The sequence below is a fragment of the Nomascus leucogenys genome, chromosome 4, assembly GCF_006542625.1.
Source record: "Nomascus leucogenys isolate Asia chromosome 4, Asia_NLE_v1, whole genome shotgun sequence".
In the NCBI taxonomy this organism is placed as follows: domain Eukaryota; kingdom Metazoa; phylum Chordata; class Mammalia; order Primates; family Hylobatidae; genus Nomascus; species Nomascus leucogenys.
The window spans coordinates 88,378,388-88,403,627 of record NC_044384.1 but is presented as its reverse complement, the minus strand read 5'-3'; the positions used below and the strand labels follow the sequence as shown (position 1 = coordinate 88,403,627).

At 59.5% G+C, this 25,240-nt stretch overlaps 1 protein-coding gene across 12 annotated transcripts in view; it reads right to left on the bottom strand.

Moving 5' to 3' along the window:
- Positions 1-23,839, bottom strand: part of TPCN2 (two pore segment channel 2) — an 84,131-nt gene extending 60,292 nt beyond the window's left edge. For 10 of the 12 annotated variants that reach the window (XR_004029710.1, XR_004029709.1, XR_004029711.1 and 7 more), the window contains exons 1-13: positions 23,630-23,839; positions 18,626-18,690; positions 17,911-17,987; positions 17,356-17,533; positions 15,144-15,260; positions 9,845-9,951; positions 8,845-8,917; positions 5,081-5,183; positions 3,493-3,558; positions 3,077-3,141; positions 2,475-2,575; positions 1,787-1,868; positions 1,494-1,580 (exon numbers count right to left, since the gene is read on the bottom strand). Coding sequence is in view for 6 of the 12 variants with exons in the window: in XM_030811408.1 (XP_030667268.1) it covers positions 1,494-1,580; positions 1,787-1,868; positions 2,475-2,575; positions 3,077-3,141; positions 3,493-3,558; positions 5,081-5,183; positions 8,845-8,917; positions 9,845-9,951; positions 15,144-15,260; positions 17,356-17,533; positions 17,911-17,987; positions 18,626-18,690; positions 23,630-23,738 (1,230 nt within the window). In the remaining 6 variants the exon portion in view is untranslated. The remainder of the gene's footprint in view (positions 1-1,493; positions 1,581-1,786; positions 1,869-2,474; positions 2,576-3,076; positions 3,142-3,492; positions 3,559-5,080; positions 5,184-8,844; positions 8,918-9,844; positions 9,952-15,143; positions 15,261-17,355; positions 17,534-17,910; positions 17,988-18,625; positions 18,691-23,629) is intronic. The other 2 variants (XM_030811409.1, XM_030811411.1) reach the window with 2 other exon arrangements.
- Between the last annotated feature and the right edge of the window lie 1,401 nt (positions 23,840-25,240).

The window sequence follows — 25,240 nt, the reverse complement described above, 5'->3', positions numbered from 1 at the left end:
AGCGCCTTTATCTAGAACGGTGCTTCTTAATTTTCTGTCATCTGAGGACCATCTGCACAGTTTCTGCGAAATCTGCACCTGGTAAAATTTATTTCATATCTTCAAGTCCACCTTAAGTTGATACCACATTGCCCAGCCTTGTCCCAAACAGAGATTTGATGGCGTGAATATTCAAAGTGCCACCTGCTGCTCCTCACAACACTCATCGCCCATATGCCTCAAGGGGTTGGGGGTGCCACACTGAGGAATGCAGCCCTAAAGAGGATGCCCAAAGTGACGATGGGGACGAGTGCATGGCACTCAAGCTCAGGCTGGGGCAGGTCCTATCTCCAGAGGTCTGGAAGGACCTTAGGAAAACATGTTTTTTAGAGAACCACCTCTGACAGGGGCCTGCAGCCAAGAGGCCGACAAGGAATCCTGAAGCAGGTGACAGTTGCTGTGGGCTGAATTTTGTCTCCCTCAAAATTTGTATCTTTAGCCTCTAACCCCCAGTAGCTCAGAATGTGACTATATTTGGAGACAGGGCCTTTTAAAAGGTAATTTAGTTAAAACAAGGCCATTAGAATGGGCCCTAATCCAATCTGAATAGGGTCCTTATAAGAAGAGGAGATGACACACAGAGGGATGACCACGTGAGGATACAGGGAGAAGGCGATGTCTACAGCCACGGAGAAAGGCCTCAAGTGAGGACACAGGGAGAGGGTGGCATCTACAGGCCATGGAGAGAGGCCTCAGGTGAGGACACAGGGAAAGAACAATGCCTATAAGCCACTGAGAGGGGCCTCAGGAGGAACCAGCCCTGTGACACCTTGGCCTCGGACTGATGGCCAGGACTGTGAGATGACAAATGTCTGCTGCTTCAGCCCTGCCCCTGCCCCAGTCTGTGGTGCCATCCCAGGAGCCTGAGCAAACGAGAAAAGTGACACAGAACTGGCAGGCGTCTGCCACCCCACCTCTCTGCCCCATCCCTGTTCCAGGGTCTGGCTCAGTCCTCTGAGGCTGAGCAGCAGGAATGGCAGCCCCCGCGCTGTCCCCACACTGCCTGTGAGCACCTGGGCTGTGTCCCACTGTCTCCACCCACCTGGCCCAGGCCTTCTGGACACAGAGCTTAGTCGGATGCTGAGGCCCACCTGGGAACTTTGTAAACCAGTGTCAAGGGTGAAAGACAAAGGCCTTGGAGAGGACCAGTGTGCGGACCTCCTGAGGAAGGATAGACAGGAAAAGGAGAGTCTGTCTTGGGAAACCGAGAAGACCATTTGGAAGACTCCTTTGTGTCGGGCTGGGCTCAGGCTAGTTTCTGGTGAATTTCATAAAAATCTCCCCAATCTCCAAGAGCCAAAGAGATCTCCATTCCCAGTTCCCATCCTAGGAGCCAGGATCCCTGGCAGGTGAATCCCAGCACTGATCATTAGAAGAGTTCCCCAGGTGATCAAGGGCAGTGGAAACTGGAAGGCCCCCCACTATCCGCCCTGGGCGGCTGTGGCCCCAGTTACCTCTTTAACCACACTTCTGTCAAGCTCGTCGAAGAGCTTCTGAAACTCCTCAGCTGAGAGCAGAACACTGCCGTAGGAACGCACCTTCTGCAGAGGAAGGAGCACAGGTCAGCAGGGGCGCAAGGGAAGGTGAGCGCCCTTGGAGGTGAGCGCCCCCAGCCCCAACCCCACCCCGAGGGGCTATGAACGCAGCAGGTGACCTGAAGCCACACCCCCAGTCCTGAAAAGGGGCTGCTGGCCCAAGTGACCTCCCTGGAGGGGCCCAGAGGAGGCTGGGAGCAGGGGGCGGGTACCTCCATCATGGCCTGTTTGTGGGAGCTGTCCAGCTGGACCTTCTGAAGCACCCGCAGCAAGTTCTGGGGCTTCACCCCAACTCTGCAGGGAAAAACCCACAGCCCGGTGAGCACAGACAGCTCAGCTCCCTCTGAATCCCGGCCTGGGTCCTCCTGCCCTTGGCATCTGGCTTGAGCTTTGCCATGAAGCCACTTTGCAGCCTGAGCCAAACCAAGAGCCCCTGTAAGGAGCGTCCTGCCACTGCCATCCCCCCGAGGAGGGGCAAACTAACTTCACCACTATGAGCAGTCAGGACCAGAACCTTCCACTGCAATGTCCCTCAAGCTCTCTGCCCTCATTTCCAAGCAGGACGGTGGTGTGGACACCTGGCCCACGCACCTCTGGCTCTGCTGCCTAAGTCAGCACAGAAGGGTGGAAGAGCACAAAGGGGGACAAGAAGGCCGGGCCACTCGGCCCTTCACCAGCCCAGGGTCCCCGGGGGGCACGAAGACAAAGGCGTGGACTCAGGGCAAGGATGCCGGGAACCACAGAGCGCCAGGGGGCACATGGTGGTTTCTATGAGTCGGGTGCCAGCCAGCAGGGGCGAGGCACAGGCCGAGCACGAGAAGCCCCTCATGAACACCTGGCCCCTGCCCAGCAGCCACGGCGCCACCCTCAGGGGGAAGAGGGTCCACACCCAGCACTCACGCAGGAGGGAAGGCTCCTCCCTCCCCCACCATGGAGGACAGGACTTCAAAGGCAGCCCGGGTTCCCAGTCGCCTCCGAAACAGCGAGGTCTGGAGAGATTTCTGCAAAGAGGAAGGCTCTGAACAGCAGGATCAGCCCTCCCCCGGCTCAGAACCCCCAACCCGTCCCTCCCCTGGGGAACAGGCAGAGGGGGAGTCTGGGCAGCCTTGGAGGGGGCCCAGTTCCCCACAGCCTGGGGGCAGCCCCTCACCCCCCGGGAATGAGAGGATTGGTCAGACTCTCAGGACAGGCCGCACAGGAAGGTGTCTGACGGGCGTGCTGCACAATACACTGGGCCACGTTTCTTCTCTGTGTGTTGGGGGGGCCCCCGGCTCCCCCTCAAGAGGGTTTAGGGTCCGCTGTCCTGGGAGTTGCCATCTCTGGCAGTGGCTAGAGCAACAGCACATGTGTATCCCCGGCTGATCCACAGGAGGTGGCAACCCTGCCTTCCCGTCCCACCAGGTGCCTGGCCGGCAAGGGTCACCCAGCTGCTCAGCTCAAGCCACACCCTGCTTGGCCTCCCGGCAGCTCTAGGCACAGCCAGCATGGGAGAGCTCGCTCACCATCAGGTAGCCCCGGAACTGACTGTAGATGATGGCTGTCAGCAGGTTCATCAGAAACAGGCTTCCTTCAAGAAGAGACAGCCACGGTCAGGGGCGCCACCAGCACAGCAGCAAAACCAACGCAAGCGTGGCCGGCACAGGAGCGCACAGCACCCGGGGCATCCCCTATCAAATGGAAACGTGGCCTGGCCAGGACAGTCACGGGCAGGAGGACGACGAGGTCAACGGCGGTGACAGAACAGAAAGCGTGGGGTGGGGGATCCCTGGGGTGAAGCTGTTGGCGGGGGATCCCTGGGGTGATCTCTGGAGTGAAAAACATGGATGTGAAGTTTCAGGTCGTGGAGGGAGCAGGGTGTATCGGTCCCTGAGCTCTCAGGATCCTGTCACAGAATGCTGGCCACGTTACCTGCACTCACCTATCACAGTGAAGACTATGAAGAAGATGGCATAGGCCCGGTTCTTGGAATACGCAGGAATCATCACTGAAAGAAAAAAGAAATAACAGAAACTCACAGCCTCAGTACCTGATCCCACTCCCATCCTGACCCTACACTATTTGCTTTTGCAATAGAAAGGAGGTCTCCATTGCTGAGCTTGTTGGCTCACGCCTGTAATCCCAGCACTTTGGGAGGCTGAGGTGGGTGGATCACTTGAGGTCAGGAATTAGAGACCAGCCGGGCCAACATAGTGAAACTCCGTCTCTACTAAAAATACAAAAATTAGCCAGGTGTGGTGGCTCATGCCTGTAATCCCAGCTACTCGAGAGGCTGAGGCAGGAGAATCGCTTGAACCCAGGAGGTGGAGGTTGCAGTGAGCCGAGATTGCGCCACTGCACTCCAGTCTGGGTGACAGAGCGTGGCACTGTCTCAAACAAAAAAAAAAAGAAAAGAAAGAAAGAAAAGAAAAAAAAGAAAGGAGGTCTCCTGGGAGGGCTGAGAGGCATTCCTGTCCAAATTCGATCTCTTGCCTCTGCTCACACACCCTCCAGGACGGGGAACTCCCTACCTATCGAGGATGTCCATCTGCGCACAGAGCTGAAAGCCTCCCTGCAGCCCTCCCCACAGACAGTCCTGCTCCCCCTGAGGTCACTTCCTAGGACTCAGACAGTCCTGCTCCCCCTGAGGTCACTTCCTAGGACTCAGACAGTCCTGCTCCCCCTGAGGTCACTTCCTAGGACTCAGACAGTCCTGCTCCCCCTGAGGTCACTTCCTAGGACTCAGACAGTCCTGCTCCCCCTGAGGTCACTTGCTAGGACTCAGACAGTCCTGCTCCCCCTGAGGTCACTTCCTAGGACTCAGACAGTCCTGCTCCCACTGCGGTTACTTGCTAGGACTCAGAGGACACAAGAGGCAGCACTCAGGGTCCACAAGATGAAAGGCACCAGCCAGGGTGGCTGGGCCACAGCCAAGCCCAGGACCGTGGACTCCATCCTGGCCACACCTGCACCTGAGCAGCGGAGGCCCCATCAGCATCACATAGGGTGAGCATCATGGCCAGTAAGACCCTTGGCCCTCACGTGCTGCTGCCCAGTGGCTCCCACAGCTGAACCTCGGCAGCAACAGGAGAGTGGGTGTGTGCAGCTCCAGCAGGACAGCACCGGGAGACCCCTCTGACCACTGATCTCCAGTAGGAGGGCACCAGGAGACCCCTCTGACCACTGCCATCATCGCCCTATGAAGAACACCAGCCACTTTCGGCTTCTCAGAGGAGTGAGGAGGAAGAGGAAACGAAAAGAAAAAGGGAGGAGGGAGTGAGAAAGCAAAGGCATGAGACAGAAAAGGAAAGAAGGAAAGAGAAGGGACAAGAGAGAGGGAGAAGAAAACCAAGACAAAAAAGAAGAGAAAGGAAAAGAAGGAGAGGAAGGAAAACGTCACCCTTTCTTCTCCACTCATCGATAAAAAGGCCTCAGACACTCCCGTGGGGTTCTAAGGCTCAGCGGCCCAAACCGGCACCCCCATGCTGGGCTCACCAACCCCCAGGGTCCCTCCCTGGCCCTGCACGCACCATCGGGGTTGTTGGCCGTGGTCAGCAGCACCAGGAGGGAAGTCAGAGACTCAGGCAGGTTCTGGAAGTAGGTCAGCCTCTCCCTGTCCTGCCCATCATCCTGCTGAGAGCAGAAGCGACAGCTCCAGGGCACCACTGGGTCCCCACCCCACAGGCTGGGCTCCAGGCCCCGGACCCAACCGGCTGGAACCATCCACCTGCTGCCCAGCCTGCATCTCCCTGTGGCCTCCCAGCAGGCTGAGCTCATGGCCAGACAGGACTGAACTCAGGATCTCTGGGTGCAAGAATGGGCACCCAGGGAGACTGCTCACCTGCATGGACACGGCGCCTGGAAGCAGGCCGGCTCAGAACCACAACAAAAAGCCCTCAGCCAGCCTAGTGACCTCCCTCAGGCCACCTCGCCTGCTCACAGCTGACTCTGCCATGCACTGTGCGAGCAGTGAGGCTACAGGGAAGAGGCAGGAGGGGCAAGAGGAGCAGAGGGGCCCAGGCTGCCAGGGTGGGATAGGTTGGACCCTTCGTGAAGCCTGCTCTAGAGGCTGTGTGTCAGGGCCCATGGCCGCCCTCGGCCACCCACGGGACCCAGTGGCACTGTGCCCATGGCTGTGGTGAATCACAGCCATTGGCAAGGGGACATCCACACCAGAGTCCCTATCCTCTCTCCCTCCTGAGAGGGGTCCCAGCCACAAAACACAGCTGGCACGTGCAGCATTTCCGCTCGGAAAGCAACTCCGCTTGAGACTCCGGGCCCAGGGCTCTCACTGAGGCCAGGCTCGTGGGCACCCTCTGCCTACCAAGCCTCCAGACCCCCCAGCTGGAAGATAGGTGGTTCCCACAAACCAGACTCATTGTATGAACTGTGGGGGCAGGTGGCACAGCGGGACTTGGCACACAAAGCATACAAAGCAACCTCTTCTCTTAGGGATTGTTTCAAAGCCATGATCCCAGCTGCTGGCCAAGGGGCGACCCTGCAAGCAGGCCCTGGCATGGAGGCATCTGTGACGGCCACTCTCTCTCGCACAGGCCGCCTTTCCTGCCTCAAAGCCACATCAATAGCACCGAGGCCTCCAAGGCCTCACCTATAAAATGGCACCGTCCCCTTGTCTGCCCAGTCAGGGGCTACCAAGGACACGTGAGCTAATTGGTGAAGACTCCACAATCTGCTAGGGGGAGGGGGCACAGGGGCCACTGAGAGGAAGTTAGAAGGCAGGGAGCGCTGTCAGGCACAGAGCCACAGGTAGGGACAGGCTCCCCTGCTGGGGATAGCGAGGCGGGCCCCTCCTGGGCCTCAGCCCAAGCCAGAGTGGAGGAGCAGAGCGAGACCTTCCGAGGCCTGGAGGGCAGGCTGGCCTCCAGTGGTCACCGGGGATGGCAGGACCCGAGCGCTGGGCTGAGGCCTCCCGGGCCTCCCCCGTCCCACCCTCACCCAGTCAAACCACCACGTTCCCAAACGGAAAGCAACCCACCGAGCGCCCACCGAGGGCCAGGCTTCAAGCCAGCTGAGGCTCACTACCTAACAGACGCTGAGGTCCACAGAGCTGACAGAACTCCCCAAGGCAGGTAGCCCTGCCCCGGCCCATCTCCCACCCCACACTGTGTGCCTCCCAGCAGGCCTCACGCTCCTCCTCTACAATTCAGCTCCTCCTCTACAATTCAACTCCAGACCCTAGGCGTGACCTCCCATACCTCCTGCCCAGCCCAAGCCACAGCTCTGCAGGGACACAGAGGAGCCCTGGGCTCCCACCCAACCTGCCACAACCAGCAGCGATGGACCCAAGCCAGCCCACAGCCCCGACCTGAGAACATCTGTAAAGTGGGGAAGCACCATCACGGCTGCTAGAGACCGCACACCCCAACACCAACCCCGGTTCTTGGAAATCAATTCAGGTCGGAGCTTCACAACCAGCAAAGCCAGTAGAGGACAAGCAGGCTGGCTCTGGACCACGCTCACCAAGGTAGCTAAAGCAAGGCAGCTGCTGCACCCAGCCGGCAGGAGCCGGGGATGCCAGCCAGGCCATCCAGAAGCACAGCCTGGCTACAGCCCCAGGCCAGGCTGGCAGGGCACGATGGCCGGGGAAGGAAGGCAGGACGGGCTGGCCACCATCCCACGCTCCTCTCAAGTCCTGCCTCAGACAGGGATCCAGACTCCTGCCAAGACCACGACAAGTACTCTGACCCCCTCACACAAGGCACACCTTGCTCCCCCAGGTCCCCTTCGAAGGGCAGACACCCACACCTGGAGGAGGAGCCAACCCTTCCAGGTGCCTCGGGATGGGACACTCGGCTTTCCTGGGGCGGAGGACCACACCCTGGCCTCAAGGCCGAGGCTGTTGCCACTTCCAACACCCACACTGATACCATCCACCTGGCACGGGCTCACTGCAGCGGTCACTGGAGGGTCACACAGAGGAGGGCCTGAGATTCTGTCAGCCGGTTCCATCTCCACAGCCCAGCTGCCCCCACCACCCACAGACAGGCACACAAACACACATATACACACAGAGACATGCGTGCACATGCACAGGCATACAGACATCACACACACAGAGACATACAGACACCATGTACGCACACAGACACCACACCACACACACATAAGACACCACACACACAGACATACAGACACCACGCACACAGACACCACACACGCAGACAGACATACAGACACCATGCACACAGACACTACACATGCACACATACAGACAACAAACACGCACACAGACACAGACACCATACACCCACACATACAAACAAACATGCACACAGACATACAGACTCCACACACACACATGGGCTCATTGACCACTCCGCCCTGGGTGTGAACACAGGCTTCAGCCTTCCCTTTCTGGACAACACACACCAAACCCCAACACGGCCACAAACAGGAACAGCAGCGCAGACTGAGCACTGTCCACTCCCACGACAAAGCCGCAGAGACACAGCGTGGCCCCAGCCCCGAGGAGGATGGTGCCCTAGGCCAGGACAGAAGGACAAACACACAGCACTGGAGCAGGGTGGGGGACAGGAAGACGCCTCCACAAAGCAACGAGCTGCTGGGCCCTGGGGCAGCCACAGAAGAGGATATGGTGGGAGAGAGACTAGTGGCAGGAGAGGGCGTGGGAAGTGAGGGCCCTCCCAATAGGCCAGCGCAGCCTTGGGGGCTGCAGTCAGAGAGGGTGCAGGGCAAGCCTCGTTGTCAGGAAGGATGAACAGGGCTGGAGGAGAAACCAGAGGAACCACCCTCAGTGAACCGCCTGGCGGGGAGGGGCAGGGAGGGGCGGGGAGGGGCGGAGAGAGGGGGGAGGGGGAGAGAGGGGTGGGGAGGGGTGGAGTGGGGAGGGGTGGGGAGGGGTGGGGAGGGGTGGGGTGGGGAAGGGTGGGGTGGGGAAGGGTGGGGTGGGGAGAGGTGGGGAGGGGTGGGGAGGGGTGGGGGATAGGGAGGGAGGGAGGGAAGTGGGAAGGAGGATAGGGGAGCTGAGTCAGGATGGGAGGGAGCAGAGGAGGGTGGGAGAGGGGCAGCCAGGACAGAGGACAAGTGGCCATGAGCACAGGAGACCCCAGGACAGACAGGTGCCTGGGCAGTGGGGTGGTGGAGCACTGTGGCCACCTGAAGGCAGACCCCTGGACCCCAGATGGGCCACTGCTAACTACTGGACAGAGTCTGCACATGGGTTAAGCCAGGGCAGCAGACACCAGCCCAGCCCCCTCTGTTAGTCACAGCACAGGGCAGCCCCATTCCCAGACCCTGACCACGGGCGCCCTACCTTCCCACCGGCGAACAGCAGCATCCCAAACATGGTAAAGAGGCACAGGTGGATGGCCAGCAGCAGCCCAACGCTGTGGGGAGAGCGAGGCACTCAGCCTGGGCCAGGCGGGCGGGCCGGCAGGCAAGGCCCAGGGACACCTGACCTGCCTGCAGGGCTTGGTGACAGGAGCGCCCAGGAGTCTGCAGCAGCTGGGGTGGATCCAGGCAGCAGCTGGGTCCCCCTCTCCCCGAGGGCCTTGCCTCATGGTCAGCACATGGGGCCCAGAGGAAAGGCCTGGTCCTGCCCTGGCAGGGTCCCTTCTTTGACAGTGACAAATGAAACCCTGGGGGCCCACTGAGACAGCATCCAAGGACCCAGGGCTCTCAGAGGGGAGGCCACTTCCATCCACCTGAGCTGGATGGTGAGGGGTCAGCACGTGAGCCACTAGGGACTCGGGCAACACTGCCACTGGCAAGAGCAGAGGGTGGCAGGGGATCGGGACCAGGGGTGAGCCAAGGCTGGATGGAGGCTGGGCCTGGGGCACAGGGAGAGAGCCCCACACTTCTAGTGGCAACAAGAGCCACGAGGGCTTCCAAGCAGGGGTGCCGTCAGGAGCAGCTCAGCTTTATTAAGTCTAGGCTGGCAGTGTGCAGACACCATGAGTGGAAGGGGATGGCAGAGGGCAGAGGCAGGACGCAGCCACAACGGGGACAGAGGGGACAAGAGGAGACCCATCGGAGGGAGTGCCCATGGGACTCAGCAGCCTTTGAGCTGGGGCCAGAGTGTCTGCAGCCCCAGCTCCAGCTCGAAGGCTGCTGGGAGGCCTCTGGGGAACTGCTGGAACCACGGAGACCCCAAACGCCCCCCCCAGCAGCCTCCCCGCACCGTCACCAGTCAGCCAGGGATGCGGAGCACACAGTCCAAGATGAGACTCCGGTGGGCCCCACCCGCAACCACATGGCCTGGGGCAGAGAGAGCCCCTTCCCAACCCTGCGAGCCCGGGGCACCAAGAGCCCACCTGGCCATTTCCGGCAGCGACCAGCGGATGCATTTCAAGGTCTTCTTCATCATAGAGGAGTTCTGCAGCAGGAAGAAGGGGCGGAGGAGCCGGCGGATCCGCAGGGGCTGGAAGAGACCCAGGAAACTGAGGACCACGTCGAGTGCTTAGTTCTACCCCTCACCAACCATCCCAGATAGGCACACGGTTCAGAGACCCCGGTGCCCTGGGGGCCACTCCAGGGTCACTGAGCTCCGAGTGGAGGGCCTGGCTCCAGAGCTGGCCCTGAGACCTGTTCCAGGCCACATGCTCTGCAGTCCTTCCCTGTCGCAGGCCTCCCCCCTACCCATCTCCCAACTCCTGGGTGCTGCACACACAGATTCCTCAGTCCTAACACCTGTCCCCGTCCCTGTCCAAGGCCATCCTCCCCTCTGCCCACCCAGGACACAGCTGGAAGGGTGGCGGCCCCTTGCCTCCCTTGGGACCCTCCTGCCTTGCCCAGCACACCTGGCCTCAAAGGGTACCATCCCCGACTCCTCACCCCTCAACCCACCTCCCCTCGTGCCCCCGTCTCCAAGCCTTCCCCTCCCAGACATAGACCCTGCCCCCAGGAGCCCCACCTCCACACCCCCACACTCGCACAGCACCCTCCAGCCTCACTGCTCCCACACTCAACCCTCACACAGTGTGAATGCGCGTCCCCTCCAAATCTCATGTTGAATCTGACTCCCCGTGTTGGAGGCGGCATCTAGCGGGAGGGGTTTGGGTGGTGGGGTGGATCCCTCGTGAATGGCCTGATGCCCTCCCTGCGGTAATGACTTCAGGCGAGGGGTTCACGAGAGATCTCGTTGTTAAAAGTAGTCTGAGGGCCTCGCTTGCCATGTGACACACCTGCTCCCCATCTCCTTCTGCCATGAGTGGATGCTTCCTGAGGCCTCATCAGAAACAGACGCCAGCACCATACTTCCCATGAGGCCTACAGAGCCGTGAGCCAAATAAACCCCTTCTCTATTAATACCCAGCCTCAGGTCTTGCTTTATGGCCATGGAAAACAGACTCACGCTCACACACACACTCACAGGTATCCCCATCTTCCCTGCCTTCCTTCTGTGAGGACAGAAGGGCCTACCCATGGCCACCACCCACAGTCCTGTCAACCCACCCCAGCCTTCTCAGGATTGGCTCAATCACCACCTTCTGCCCCAACCATCACACATCAGTGTTCTCACAGCTTCCATCATGCCACGTTTCCCTACCCTCTCCTCTATTCACTCCCCTGCTCCTGTCCCAGCCCATCCTCCCCTCCTGGCCACTGGGATCCACCTGGGGGTCCCCATGAGCACCTTCCCATCCTGCCTGGCGCCCTCAGCACCAGACACAGCTACCTTGGTGCTCCTGGCTGCCCTGTGGGCCCCCACACTGCCTGATCCACCTGTGCTGGGCACCCTGCCCCCACCTCCTCTCTCTGCCTCACACCTGGATTCAGTCCCTTGAGTATCACGTTTATACTTTGGCGCCTGTCAATCTCAAACCCCCACTCTCCACTGCAGTCTCGCATCCTCATCAGTATCTTGTTTTAGAAATGCAGAGCTGTCAGCTCCTTGCACAAAACCAAAACCCTCTGACAGCTGCCCACGGCTCTGCCCATGGCCTCCAGGGTCCACGGAGCAGGCCCAGCCAGTTAGTCTAGCCCCTTCCCAGACCTCACAGGCCATGGCCCTCAAGCCGCCAGTGTCTGCCCAGCCAGCCGGCTCAGCCCCCCGCAATCTGCAGAACGCCGCCTCTGCCAGGGCTGACGGGCTCCTCTCCAGCACGGCACCCACCACACTTGGGAATCACACTCTGCGTCTGGCACTTCTGTGCACTGGCAATCTCTCTCTCACTCCAGAAGGGGGTCTCAGAGGACAAGAGACCCGCCTATTCTGTTCACCAAGGTCCAGCCAGCAGCAGCACGGCAGGCCCTCTGGAATGTCTGCAAGTGACTGATCCCCAGCGCTCACTCCAAGTGAATCATCGTCCTCAAAAGGGACCCCAGGGCCTGGCGCAGGACTGAGAAGGCCAAGGGAACAGCGGTGAACACAGAACTGCTCACGGCTCTGGCCCCTGCCCTGTGCGCCCAGCTCACCCGGAACCCACTCATTGCCCACTGGTTGGAAACTCTGGTCTTAGGGCCTGATAACAAAGGCTTCTTTCAGCCCCTCTGTAGGCCACAGAGGCGCTGAAAGTGCTGCTGCTGGGTCCCCTCCCCTGCCCAGGAACTTGCACTCTCACCTGTAGTCAGACACAGACCACAGCACAGCTTCCCCAGACAGAGGAGCCCAACCTGAGGGCCTTCCCTTGAGAGCTGGGGCCGTGAGGCCTCTATGAGGATGGGAAGGTACATCCAGGTGACCAGCCTCCAAGGACAACCAACCACAATGCTAATCAAGCCCCTGGGACCCTCAGACCCAAGGCCTTGAGGAAAAACCACATCCAAATAATCCTGGCAAAGACAAGAGTGAATGAGCAAAACCCAACGGTGACCGGCAGCCCAGGTATTATCCAACCCACCCGGCCACAAGACTCGGGGGCACCCAGTCCTCCCTGCAAGCCACCCAATGCCTGTGGGAGTTCTTTATGACTGGACAGCTGGCCACAGAGGAAAACCTCAGGCCTGGTTTGCAGACGTGCTGAGTGATGGCCGGCCCAGGCAGACACACACACGCGCGCATTTCAGCCTCCATCAAGAAAGCGCCGCACGGACGGAAAGGGAAGGGAGAGCTCTGCAGTGGGCAGGGTTGGGCAGTTCCCTGTGTGGACTGAGAAAGGGGACATTCCCAAGTGGAGGCCAGAGGCATGTAAAGAGAAGGGTGGAAGACTGGGGACGAGGTCTGGGAGGAAGTATGTGGACCAGCTGCTCTGATCAAGCTGTTCTGCAGGGCACGTGGCGTAATGAGCTGGTGCCCCACGTGAACGCCCACCATGGGCATCACGGAGAGGAGGCTCTCTGGCCAGGACCAGGCGTCCTGTGGATGCAGCTAGGCCTCTTCCCTCAGCCACCCTGCTCCTAACTCCCTGCACCACACACAAAGCGGCCACCACGACAGACACGGAGGCTATGCCTGGTGCCAACAGCACAACCACTCAGCTAGAGGCAGGGCCAGGCACCAGCCTGAGACAGCCCCCTGGCAACAGAGGGGCCCTTGCCCATAACTGTCGCTCATCTGTCCTCCCGGGACAGACAGGCATGCAGGTTATGAATCTGCCTGCCCTGCCCCCAGCGCCTCTCCCAGCACCATCCTAGGACTTGGGGAATGAACTCAGTGGCGCACTGTGTCCCACTCACAGCCCTGCAAATGCTGCTTCAGGTGAAAGAGCTGGGGCAGCGCTGGGGCAGCCCCGGCGCGGCCCCACAGTAGCTGGCTGTGGGAAGGGTCCCAGAGCCTTAGGAAGACTCAGCAACGCTGTGAGCTTAGGGTCACAGGGCACAGCACAGGCTCTGAACCAGAGGCCACTCGGTGGGGCGGTCTCTCCCCCAGCCAGGACCCACTGGGACCCAGGCAAGGGCACTGGGAGTGAACACGGTGAAGAGACACAGGTGGATGGCCAGCTTTCCACTTCCCACCTCCCCCATTCTGGGTCCCCGGTCTGGAAACATCCACTCCCAAGGTGGGGATGCTTCCACCAGGACACACACTGGACCATAGCTTGTTCATGGAAAGAGGGCTGCTGTGCCAGCGGCGTGAGCGGGCAGGCTGGCTGCTGCCACTGAGAACAGCAGGGAGGGCTGGGTGGGGGTCCTCTGGGCCACCTCTTCCTCCTATGTCCCATAGGAAAAGTTAGCAGAAAACTCCAGCATTCCAAAGGCAGGACCACCAAGGACTCGGGCCCCTCAGGGAGGAAGGTCCAGTCTCTGTTCCAGGTCAAAAACCCGGGCCAGCTGGGGAGCTGGCGGAGGCGAAGGGAGCACGGAGCAGGTGGCAGAAGAGATGCAGGCAGGGCCCATGGCCAGGTATAAAACCAGGCCTTTATTCCTTTTCTTCCTTACTTGTAACATAGACCTGTGTCTCTTTTTCCTGTCTCCTTCCCCATCCTAATTTCATATAAGGATCCTCGGTGTGGCTTACAATTTAGCCTGTAAGTTACAGAACATAATACAGCTGCCACAACAGTAACTCAGAAATGGTGGTGGGAGGGCCATCCTCGCTCCCCTGGCTGGGGCAGTCACGCTAGAGGCTCTCCCTTTGCAGGGAGGAGGCTGCAGGAAGCTGCCAAGTCAGGGAGACAGGAAGGAGGCGGCCACGGAGGCCCCGCAGCAGCACAACGGGGCTGCCCTCCAGCCACCCTTCTGCTCTGCCGTGCTGTGGACCACGATGCCGCCTGTTCCAGCTCTCCTCAGCGGCTACTCCCCACCAGGTCCTGCCAGCAGGGCCCTGGGGCAGGCGGAGACAGGAGGTGCACTCACGAGGCTGTTCCTATCAGCTGCACCTGGAGCTTCCAGCCTCCCCATCAGCACTGCTGGAACCAACCTCATTGAGCTTCTGGGAGGCACCAGCGCCCACCGGACAGCACCCCCTCCCAGAGGACAGAGGGCAAGGTCCTAGGTCTATGGGCCCCTCCCCTGGGCCTCCAGGTGCTAACAACCCCCATCTCTCCCCGCTGTCCCCTGCCCAGGGGTAGGGCTGCTCCCGGCGGTTCTGGATTCCACTGGGCTCCTTTCATTGTTGGTTTCTCGGCGCCTATTTAAGGCCCTCCGTTCATTCTCTCCACAAGGCACCTGCGGGGCTCTGCTTCCCGACAGACCCAAATGGATTCTGCTGACTCTGCACCCACCTCTCCCAGCTCTATTCTCCCAAAGCCCAGGGGGTGCTTCTGGGTGCTCTGAGGGGAAACCAAGGCACTGCGGTGGAAAAGGCTGAGCGTGGCCAGGTGAGGGGGCTTTCTCACTGTCAGACCTCACAGAGCTTGGGGCTTGTGACTACAGGGCATGGTGAGGTGCTGGTGTGGCGCTCTCATCAGGGGCTGGACGGCCGAGGCCTTCAGCTAGAGAGCGGAGAGCCGGGAGGCAGAAGTCCTGGAGCTCACTCCCAGGTCCGCCCTCACCAACAGGGTGAGCCAGGAGGAACCCCGTGCCTGTCCAGGCCTCTGTGTCTTTATCTGCGAGACAGGAACAAGGCTCCCCAGCCAACAAGTGAAGGAAGTGCCATGGGAGGTTGGCAGTGCTGGGCGGGTGGGCAGGACGGCTGGCAGGCTCAGGGCTCCATCCCAGCACCCCCGTGGGCCTTGCACCCACACCACCCCCAGAGCTCTCCGCCTGTCTCAGGACCGCCTCACCACCTACCTCATGACACATGAGACTCAGGGACACGGTCCAGTCCACCAGAGACACCACCAGCACCACGAGGTAGCCCAGCAGCCAAAGGTTTTTCTGGAAATGGGCCCACCCAAACAGGTAACCCTGCAAGAGAGATGGGCGGGTGAGCAGCAAGCAGCCCCACACGCTGGTCCTGCAGCCAGAGAATGACAGTGCGCAGGGCAGGGACCAGGCGACCAGAGCAGGGTGCGCCTCCACAACAGTGTGGTCCCCATGGGACGCAGAGCAGCGGTCAGGAGGCCCGAGCTCCCGCCCAAGCCTGCTAGGGACTCGCTGTGCAGTCTCAGGCAGCACCGAAGCTCTCTGGCCTGGGGTCCTCATCAGTAACGGGAGGCTCCTGCCTGTTCTGCCTATCTAACTGACCACCTTGTGCAGGCTGAGAAGACACGGAATGCACTCTGGAAAAGGCTAGAAGAGTACCGGCTCAGTGGGTAGGTCTCCGCCGCCACAGCAAGGCAGTTTGGGAAGTGAGGTCTGGTCTGTTCTTCCCTTACCTAACTGCCATTTCCCATCATCAAGAAAGTCCCCAGAGGGCGGTGGCTCACACCTGTAATCCCAGCACTTTGGGAGGCTGAGGCAGGCAGATCACTCGAGGTCAGGAGTTTGAGACCAGCCTGGCCAACATGGTGAAACCCTGTCTCCACCAAAAATAGAAAAATTAGCCGGACATGGTGGCAGGCACCTGTAATCCCAGCTACTTGGGAGGCTGAGGCAGGAGAATCACTTGAACCCAGGAGGCAAAGGTTGCAGTGAGCTGAGATCATGCCACAGCACCCTAGCCTGGGCGACACAGCAAGACTTTGTCTCAAAAATAAATAAATAAATAAAAGACGGCCGGATTGCAGTGGCTCACACTTGTAATCCCAGCACTTTGGGAGGCCGAGGCAGGCGGATCACGAGGTCAGGAGATCAAGACCACCCTGGCTAACACAGTGATACCCGTCTCTACTAAAAATACAAAAAATTAGCCAGGCGTGGTGGCACGAGCCTGTATTCCCAACTGCTGGGGAGGCTGAGGCAGGAGAATCACCTAAACCCAGGAGGCGGAGGTTGCAGTGAGCCAAGATTGCGCCACTGCACTCCAGCCTGGGCAACAGAGCGAGACTCTGTCTCAAAATAAATAAATAAATAAAATAAAATAAAATAAAAGACAGCCCCCAGAGGTCACAGCTTGCTGATGTACCCTCTCTCACCTTTTGACACTTCTCAAACACACCAACCATTCAAAAAACGCTAATGACAACCTCTTGCCAGTTTCAGTTCCAGTTGAAAAACCCCCAGACCTGCTAACCACATGATGAGCTATAAAGGAAGAAATGAGAAACTGCCCAGGGCCTACAATCACACACATCAGCATCCAGCCACAACCCTCGGTCAGCACACAGCCTGCCCTGCCCACAAGGAACTACAGGGCAGCGCCAGGCAGAGGCCCCACGAGACCGGGAAGCCACGTGAGCCCAAGGCCCAGCCAAGGAGCGGCAGGGCTGGCGCTGAGGACGGCTGCAGCCAGGGCCCGATCTAACACCATGGTCATGGATGGGGGGCCCCTGAGACCGCAGCACTGGAATCACTGTTTGACAAAAATAGAACACGTAGCCTGCACCTCCCTGGAAAGGCATTAAGGCTCTGACGAGGCTCAGAAGCTTAGGTGAGCACCAAAGGCCCACCTCCAGCTTCTGGGAGGACGTGCGTCACCAGAACCCAGAGTCAAATGTGCAGCAGCTGCTGTGTGCATAAGAAACCCCTTTCTGCCCCACGCCCACCTCCTCTCCTCTTCTCTTTGGGGTGGCAGGGTGAGCCTTGAGGAGGGACCACCTGGGCCTCACTTATTCACTTGGGACCTCTCCTCACAGCAGCACTGCAGATCCTGGACTGTTCCCAGAGGCCCTGCCAGCCTGCACCACCCCCGACAGCACACTGGCCCCAGTTCACACAGTGGAGAGGGAGGAGAGCTGACTGCACACTGGGCTCAGTTTGCATGGTGGAGAGGGAGGAGAGCTGACACAGCCTCTGCCTCAGGCGCTTGCTTGTCCGAGAAAGTGTGCCTTGCTCACCGAGTCAAAGTACAAAGTCTGGGGAAAAGGCAGCTCGCTCCAGAGAATCAGCAACAAACCAGGAGAGCAGCGGCCAGGCGCTGGGGGGCCGTGGCAGCCCGTAGAGGGCCGGGCGCCCATCTCACCTTCACAGAGAGGTCGGCCGCAAAGACCAGCAGGCAGAGCACCTCGACACTCTCGGTCAGGCCGCAGGGCGGCTCCCAGGGGGCAGCGCGGTAGCGCACGTCCGCCGTGCTGGTGAGCGAGGATGGGGTCTCGATAAAAGCCAAAAACAGGATCAAGAAGATGGTGAAGCTCAAAGTCCTGGAAAGGGGACAGAAACATGAAAACACAGGAGACAGCAGCCCTCAGGGCCCAGAGGCTGATCAGGAGCTTCCCCAGTCCAAAGCGCGGGAGCTGGCGCTGCCTGAGCGTGGACACTCGTGACTGGGGAGATCACAAATCTGCTCAAAGCTCCATTGCCAAGGGCTGACCACAGCATTCCAGAAAGGAACCCTTGTTGTAAAAGGAGCCTTCCATCACAGGCCGTCTCCTTTCCAGAAAGGATGATGGTAACCGCTCTATCTATGTAGCGGGGAGCCTGCCTGGACCCTGAGACCAGGTGATCCCTAGGTGGGGGCCAGCCTCCCCCACCACGCAAGCCAGCAGGAACCCTGAGTTCCACATGGGTGCATTCTCACCGTTGGCATACGTTCGAGTAATACCGTCGGTAAAGCCACATGGAGCTGGCATCCACCCGGTGGTTGATGGAGCGATACTAGAAGCAAAAAGTCACACGAGGCATGACAGGGGTACACACAGGGTGGGCCGTGACCGGGGAGCCCCACACCACACACGAGACAGGCCCAAGTGTCAGGCTGTGGATCACAGGGGACGCTTCAGCATGTGGACATGGCCGGCCCTGACCCAGCAGGCCCACACCATCACAAACCACCATCACAAACCACGAGGTTTCCCAACACACAAGACTTCACAGGCCACACACCCGGGGTGGGTGGGTGCATGAGCAAATGCTCAGGGAACACTTGCTGAGGGCACAGCTGTGCCCGTGTCTGCCTGTGAGGCTCTCTCTTCTCTGTGCAAGGCTGACCCTCCCATGCCCCGTGCAGCCGTGTCATCTTCCAGGACGCCCCCACCCACCCAGGACCTAGAATGGAGTGGTCCACGACAGGCCTCAGAACATGGTGCATCAAAGCAGCAAATGCGTCCAGGATGCAGAAGACAAGTCCTCCGGGGACTGATGGAGAGCCGTGCCCAGAGGCTCCACCCTCAGTTCTCTTAACCTACAGTCCAGCAACGGAGGCCTTGGACCCAGTCAGTCACCCCGGGAGGGGCGAGCCAATCGGAGGGCGGCCCACCCCCCAGGCCCGGCCACAGGGAGCAGGTACCACCAACCTGAATAGCATCTTCGATGAAGACCACAGCCTGATCAATGCAGAGGTCCCACCTGGCCGTGGCACCTGCAGGCAGAGGGGACACATCAGGCGACCAAGCGGGATGATATGGCCTCACCCTCCAGGACACCCACGATCAAGGAAAGATGCCGGCTGCAGTTCTTCCCAAGGCCGTTTGTAAAGAGATGACTCCACCCAGCAGTGGGGCTGCACGTACCTGCCCGGGGCAGGGACCAAACGAGGTGAGTGCCTCGGCATCACATGCACAGGCCAGGCCCAGGGCACGGCACCTCCGCATGCAGCACACACACCCAGCAAGCCCGTGAGAAGCGGCGCGTCCTGCAGGGCCCTGCCACCAGCCTTAGGGTTCAGAGCCCAGCTCCTCCACATGCTGGCAGGAAGGCTGTGGCTGGCTCCTCCTCTGTCAAGTGGGGCTATTTACAGCCACCCAATCGGCTCCCCAGAGGGTACTGTGAGGTGCAATGCAGGAGCGCAAGAGCCCCCTGCCACGCTCCCCAAGCATACTCGGTACACGGGGCTGCTGTCACCCCTCTTCCGCTCGGCCCCACCTGGCTCCTGCACAGCCTTCATGAGCCAGGACACTGCACCCAGTGTCCCACCCACCCCCATCAAACCAGACCTCGGATTCAACACCGACAGGGAGAACTGGCATCTAGAACCCGAAGGCGCCGCTGTGAGGCTTCATGAGAGCTACCAAGGTCCCGTCCCCTCACTGTCCCGGTCCATGGGCCCAGGCAAGCCCACCCAAATCACTCCCAGAGTCAGAGCTGCAGGAACGCCCGAGCCCCCAGCCTCTGCGGGTGCCTTCTGTGGTGAAGGGTGGCTGCCCGCCTTTACCAACGGCACAAGCAGGGTGGAGCCTCCTGGCAGGCCTGGGCAAAAGCAGCAGTGGCTCCTGACTAGGAGGGGCCTTCAGGAAAAGTCCTGACTAGGAGGGGCCTTCATAGAAGCCAGGACCCAGCACCCTGGCCTGCTCAGGACCCAGCCCCTCGCCCGCCACGGAGCAGCCAGCGGGCGCACCTGGTCAGCCACTGAGCCACTGCGGGGGGCCTGGGCCACCCACCCGCATCGCAGGCACAGGCCACTTCTGTGGCCTCGCTGCGGAGCTGCTCCTCAGCAGGCCAAGAGGAGAGGAAAGCTCAACCGGAAGCAACTGAGGAGCCCAGAGAGGCTGACACTTCCAGCACGGGGAGAGGGTGAAGCAGCTGCTTTTTCAGTTGAGACTCGGCTCTTACACCTGGCCCCTTGGGGCCCACAGTTGCACCAAGACAAAGTGGTGACATGGGAGGCAGCAGCAGAGGCTTCGGGAGGTGCTGGTCCCCAGGCAAAGCACCAGGCCATGACCCGCCCACGCCGCTGGCCATCCTGAGGGATGCAGCTGCCCCTGTCCTCGGGGCTCCTGTCTGTGGGCATGAGGTAGAGGCAGCTGGGCCCTGGACGGATTAGAGGTGTGGGGGCGCCCCAGACAGAGGCAGGAGACCGGACCCCACCCTCGCTCTGCCCGGCCCTGCTGCACTGCCGGGAGCAAGAGCCTTCCCTCCCTGTGGCTTTGGTGCCCACATGCACAGCCACGAGACCCACCCTGAGGACACCCGAATGTCTCCCCAGGGAAGCTCTGAAAGTGGCTACTGTTTATGTCCCCTGAGCACATCCTGGGATCGCTGTGAACAGAAGCCACACTGTTTTGTTCCCTGCTATATCTGCAGAGCCCAGAACTCAAACACACAGGACTCAAAGCTGATTTATCCCATGAATAAATGAACAGCCCCAAGGGGAGCCTGGGGGACCCGCGATCTGAGAGGCTCCACCTTACCAGATTCCCTGGGAGAAGACAGAATCTCTACCAGGAGAGATCTAGTGATACAAGCTTCTTAGACAACAGACAAGCGGCCGAGTTCCGGGGCTCACTCCAGCCCCAGGACCATGGAAAGTGCTCACATCCACCCAGGCCAGCCATCCTGGGCCAACAGTGGTGGGCACCGCTGGAACCATCCAGCACTCGTGCTTCCCTTTCGCCTGGCTTTTTGGTTGCTGGTTTGTAAAATTCTGGGTCTGGCCATCCTCGGTTTCACCCTGCAACAGCCCAAGGATCTTGTTCCAAACACTCACAAGCACATCACAGCTTCCCCTGGGTCCCCACTATTCCAGGCCCACACTCCACCCTAGCCTGGCACTGCAGGTTCCCACATTTGCCAGCCCGCCTCTCTCCTGCCTTTTAACCCTCTGTGCCACTCATTCTGAACTGGGCTCTGCCAAGGCCATGCTCTCCAAAGCCTCCAACCCTTTACTCAGGCTGCTGCTTCTGCCAGGAGCACCATCCCCCAATTTGTGGGTCCAGGGACTCCCTTGGGGCAGCTCGCCCCACCCTGAGCTCATCACCCTGCGGGACAATCACCTGTCCACACACCATCACCACACCGGGGCTGAAGGGTTCTGCAGGGCACAGAGAACAGCAGGGGCTGAGATGCTGCATCCGGCACACCAGGCCACAACACGGCTTCCTAATCCAAGCCTCTGCCCCGCAACATCCAGGTCTGAGCTCCCGCTCCCCTCTTTCCAGGCTCCAGGCTGCACAACCTGTGTAGGGTCCTGACCAGCATTGCCTGTGTGACCCTGGGCAAGTCCCTTAACCTCTCGGTGCTCCAGGTCCTCATGGACCCCCACCCAATAGGAGCTAAGTACAGACTGAATGACTTACTATAGCCAGAGTGCTTTGCTAAGTGAGCCCTTCATAAGCATTCAGTTACTCTGAAAGCCTCTGTAGCATTGCAATCCCTTGTCGTCTGACTTGTTTGATAACCAGTGAAAGTGTGATTTTCTGACCCAGAAACAAGAGAAAACAACTGTTCTCAACCTTTGACTCTGGCCCCATCAGGTGGGGCCAAATCAAAACGACCCAACAGCAGGGTCCACTGGGGTCCTCGGGGCGCCCACAGCAGCGGGCCCCCACCACCACCTGTTGGTAAGAGACCAACCACAGGACTTGCAAACCAGAGCACGGGGCCTTCATTTCAAAGCCTGGCACAGGCCTCACCACAGAGACTGAATGAGCCTTTCGGAGTCTCCACGGCTCCATAGTCTGCCAGTCTTGCTGGGGACCCTGGCCAAGGGGATTCGGAACACAGAACGTCCTGTCCACGTTCTCAGAAGCCCTGGCTGAGACCACAGCATAGGGACAAACAGCGCTCCCTGAGAGCCTCCTCTCATCAGCCACACTGCCCAGCAGAGCAGGTCTCACCTGCCAGGGCCAGGACCTGCAATGATCACAGTGCTTACCCAGGACGGCCACTGGCCCCCACACCAGCCCGCCGAGCCCTGTGCTGAGGACAAACTCTGGATTCTCTCTGAATCCTCACAATGCCCGCCAGGCAGTCCCTAGTATTATCTCCCTTTTACTGAGATTCAGAAAGGTGAAGCATGGCCAGGCACAGTGGCTCACACCTGTAATCCCACCACTTTGGGAGGCCGAGGCAGGCAGACCACCTGAGGTCAGGAGTTTGAGACCAGCCTGGCCAACACGTGGAAACCCCATCTTTACTAAAAATACAAAAATTAGCCAACCGTGGTGGCGAGTGCCTGTAGTCCCAGCTACTTGGGAGGCTGAGGCAGAAAAATCGCTTCAACCCAGGAGGTGGAGGTTGCAGTGAGCTGAGATCACGCCACTGCCCTCCAGCCTGGGTGACAGAGTGATACGCCATCTCAAAAAAGAAACAGAAAGGTTAAGCAACCTGTCAAGGTCACACAGCCAGGGCAGCCCCAGAAAGGCGCCTAGACCCCTAGACACAAAGTCTGTGTTCCCTGAATGCTGCCATATGCTGGGCATCTCATCAAGGGGCCTGCCAGAGCTGCTCCCTGCAGATCTCGTTCCTGACTGGTCCCAGGAAGCACCAGAAGAACTTCCTGGAGGCAGCTTCTGAGGTGAGCAGACAGGGTGGCCACCTCGGCCTCTGGTTTTTCATCTCGTCAGGGTCTCCTCCTTGGCCCCTCATTACTCCATGGATGGGCACATGCCACAGACCAGTGGGTGGGCACCAGGATTCCAACCCAGTTCCTTCCAGACGGAGGAGGAAAGAAGGAAAGAGAGGCCAGAGAGGGAAGCAGCCAGGTGTGAACTCTCAGAGCGGTTCAAGCAGCAGCCGCACCAGAACAGAGGGCTGTGACCTTGGGCAGGTCTCAGGGCCTCTCTGGGCCTCAGTTTCCTCATCTGTAAAGTGAAGCTAAGGTCCTTCCACCTCTAATCCAGAACCTAATTCCCCTGGTGTCAGCGAGGGGCGGACGTACCCCACCCTCGGGGGGGATTCAGCAATCTTCAGACCAGGACAAAAAACAGGAAGGGCAGGAGGGAGTGGGGAGGGGACTCTGGGCTGGCGGACAGCAAGGAGAGGAAGCCGCCCCCGTCTAGGGGGCCCGCCCCAGCCCCACGGGAAGTGGGACCGGGAAAGGCAACCTACAAAGAAAGGACTCCTAGCTCCCAGCTGGTTCGAATCCCACCTCGGCCACTTACTGGCTGTGTGACCTTGGGTAGGGTAACGCCTCTCTGTGAGCCTCTGCTTTTTCCAGAAGAAACGGGACAAATCAAAGTGCTGCCTTCTCTGAGTCAATCAGGCGACCCTCATTACGACGACCCTCGGGAAGTACGGGGTCGGGGCCCGCCCGGGAACACGGAAGGTGCCTGCCGCAGGGGGCCGGTTCCCTCGGGGCTGCCCAAGGCTGGGCGAGGGCCTCTCCGCCCGGCTGGTCGGGATCAGGACGCGACACAGAAGCGATCCCAGCTCTGCCCTGACCCCGGTCCGGGTCCGCAGGACGCAGCCCACTCGCCCTCAGAACACCGGCTCGCCCTGGCACCCGGCGCAGCCCGGGCCCCGCTCGGACTCGAACCTGGTGGGGGCGCGCCCGGCAGAACGCGGGGCGCTGGGACAGCGGGACCCCCACGCGCGACCCTGGTCTCCAGGGCCAGTCCCCTCCCCAGGTCCGGGCGGCTCACCAGGGCCGACTTGGATGCTGCGGTAAGTGGCCAGCCCCGCCGGGCAGTCGCCGCCACCGCCGCGGGCCCGGCCCAGCAGGGGCTCCGACTCCGCCTGGGGTTCCGCCATCCGGTAGCCCTCGCGCGGGACCGGACCCTCAGAAGCTCAAGCGCCAAGGGCGCCCAGCTCCACTGCGCAGGCGCGGAGGCCCCGCCCCTGGCGTTCTGGCTGGGGAGCGGACGGCGCTGTGTCGCATGGGATCCCTGCACTCCCAGCCAATGAGAATGGGGTCTCCTGAGTGGGGCGGAGCTAAAGGGCCCCGCCCCTCTGAGGTGTTGCTCAGCTTCCTTCCACCCAGGGCGGCGTAGCGTTCTGGGGCTTAAGGGCCGAGGGCTGGGGAGGAAATACGTTCTAAAAGGATGGTCTTTGCGGCCAGAAGCTTCAGCAACACCTGGAAACATTTTAGAAATGCAAATTTTTGGGCCCTTCTAAACCTACCGAATCAGCAACTCTGCGGGGAGGACCTAGGAATCTGTGTTTTAACAAGCATTCGGGGTGATTCTGATGCATGTGAGTATTGAGTACCTGGGGTGACTGCAAAGCACTCCCCCCAGAATGGAACTGGAGTTTACCCTCTGATGGTGAAATTAGGAGGATTCAATATCATTAAGGGAAAACTTTAAAAACATATGACACACTTTAAAAATATTTACAACATATATAAAAAGTTTTCAACATTAATGCATAAAGACCTTGTATTCGTTTTCTATTGCTACAGTGACAAATTACCACAATCTTAAAATATAAAATAACTCCCGTTCATTATCTTTCAGTCCTGCGGGGCAGGAAACCTCCTATCTCAGGGCCTCACGAGGCTAAAGTCAAAATGTCAGCTGCCGTGGGCTCTTATCTGCAGACTCTGGGGAAAGCTCACTTCCAGGCTCATCCAGGATGTTAACAGAATTGTCTCCATGGGCCTAGGACTGAAGTCCACGTCTTCTTGCTGGATGTTGGCTGGTGTCATTCTCACTCCTAGAGGCCACTGCATTCCTTCCACTATGGCTTGAACACCTCCATCATCAGAGCCAGCAAGCAAGAGCACACTGAAGACGCTTCAAGATGCAGCAAGATGCCTGTAATCCCAACCCTTTGGGAGGCCGAGGCAGGTGGATCACGAGGTCAGGAGATCGAGACCACCCTGGCCAACATGGTGAAGCCCCGTCTCTACTGAAATACAAAAAGTTAGCCAGACGTGGTGGCACGTGTCTGTAGTCCCAGCTACTCAGAGGCTGAGGCAGGGGAATCGCTTGAATCCGGGAGGCGGAAATTGCAGTGAGCAGAGATTGCGCCACTGCACTCCAGCCTAGCAACAGAGCGAGACTCCATCTCAAAAAAAAATGCTGCAAGACGCTTCCAATCTCTGTGACTTCCCCTTCTGCCACATCTCTTTACTTTTTCCCCCTCTTTTGGGGAGGGGGGAGGGTTTAAAATAAATATAAAATTTACCATCATAACTGTGAAAGGAAAATAAATCTCAGGACCCCAAAATCATTAAGCCAAAGGGAAAAGTCAAGCTGGGAACTGCGTTGGGCAAACTGCCTCGCCGTTTCTTCTTTAATAAAACACCTACA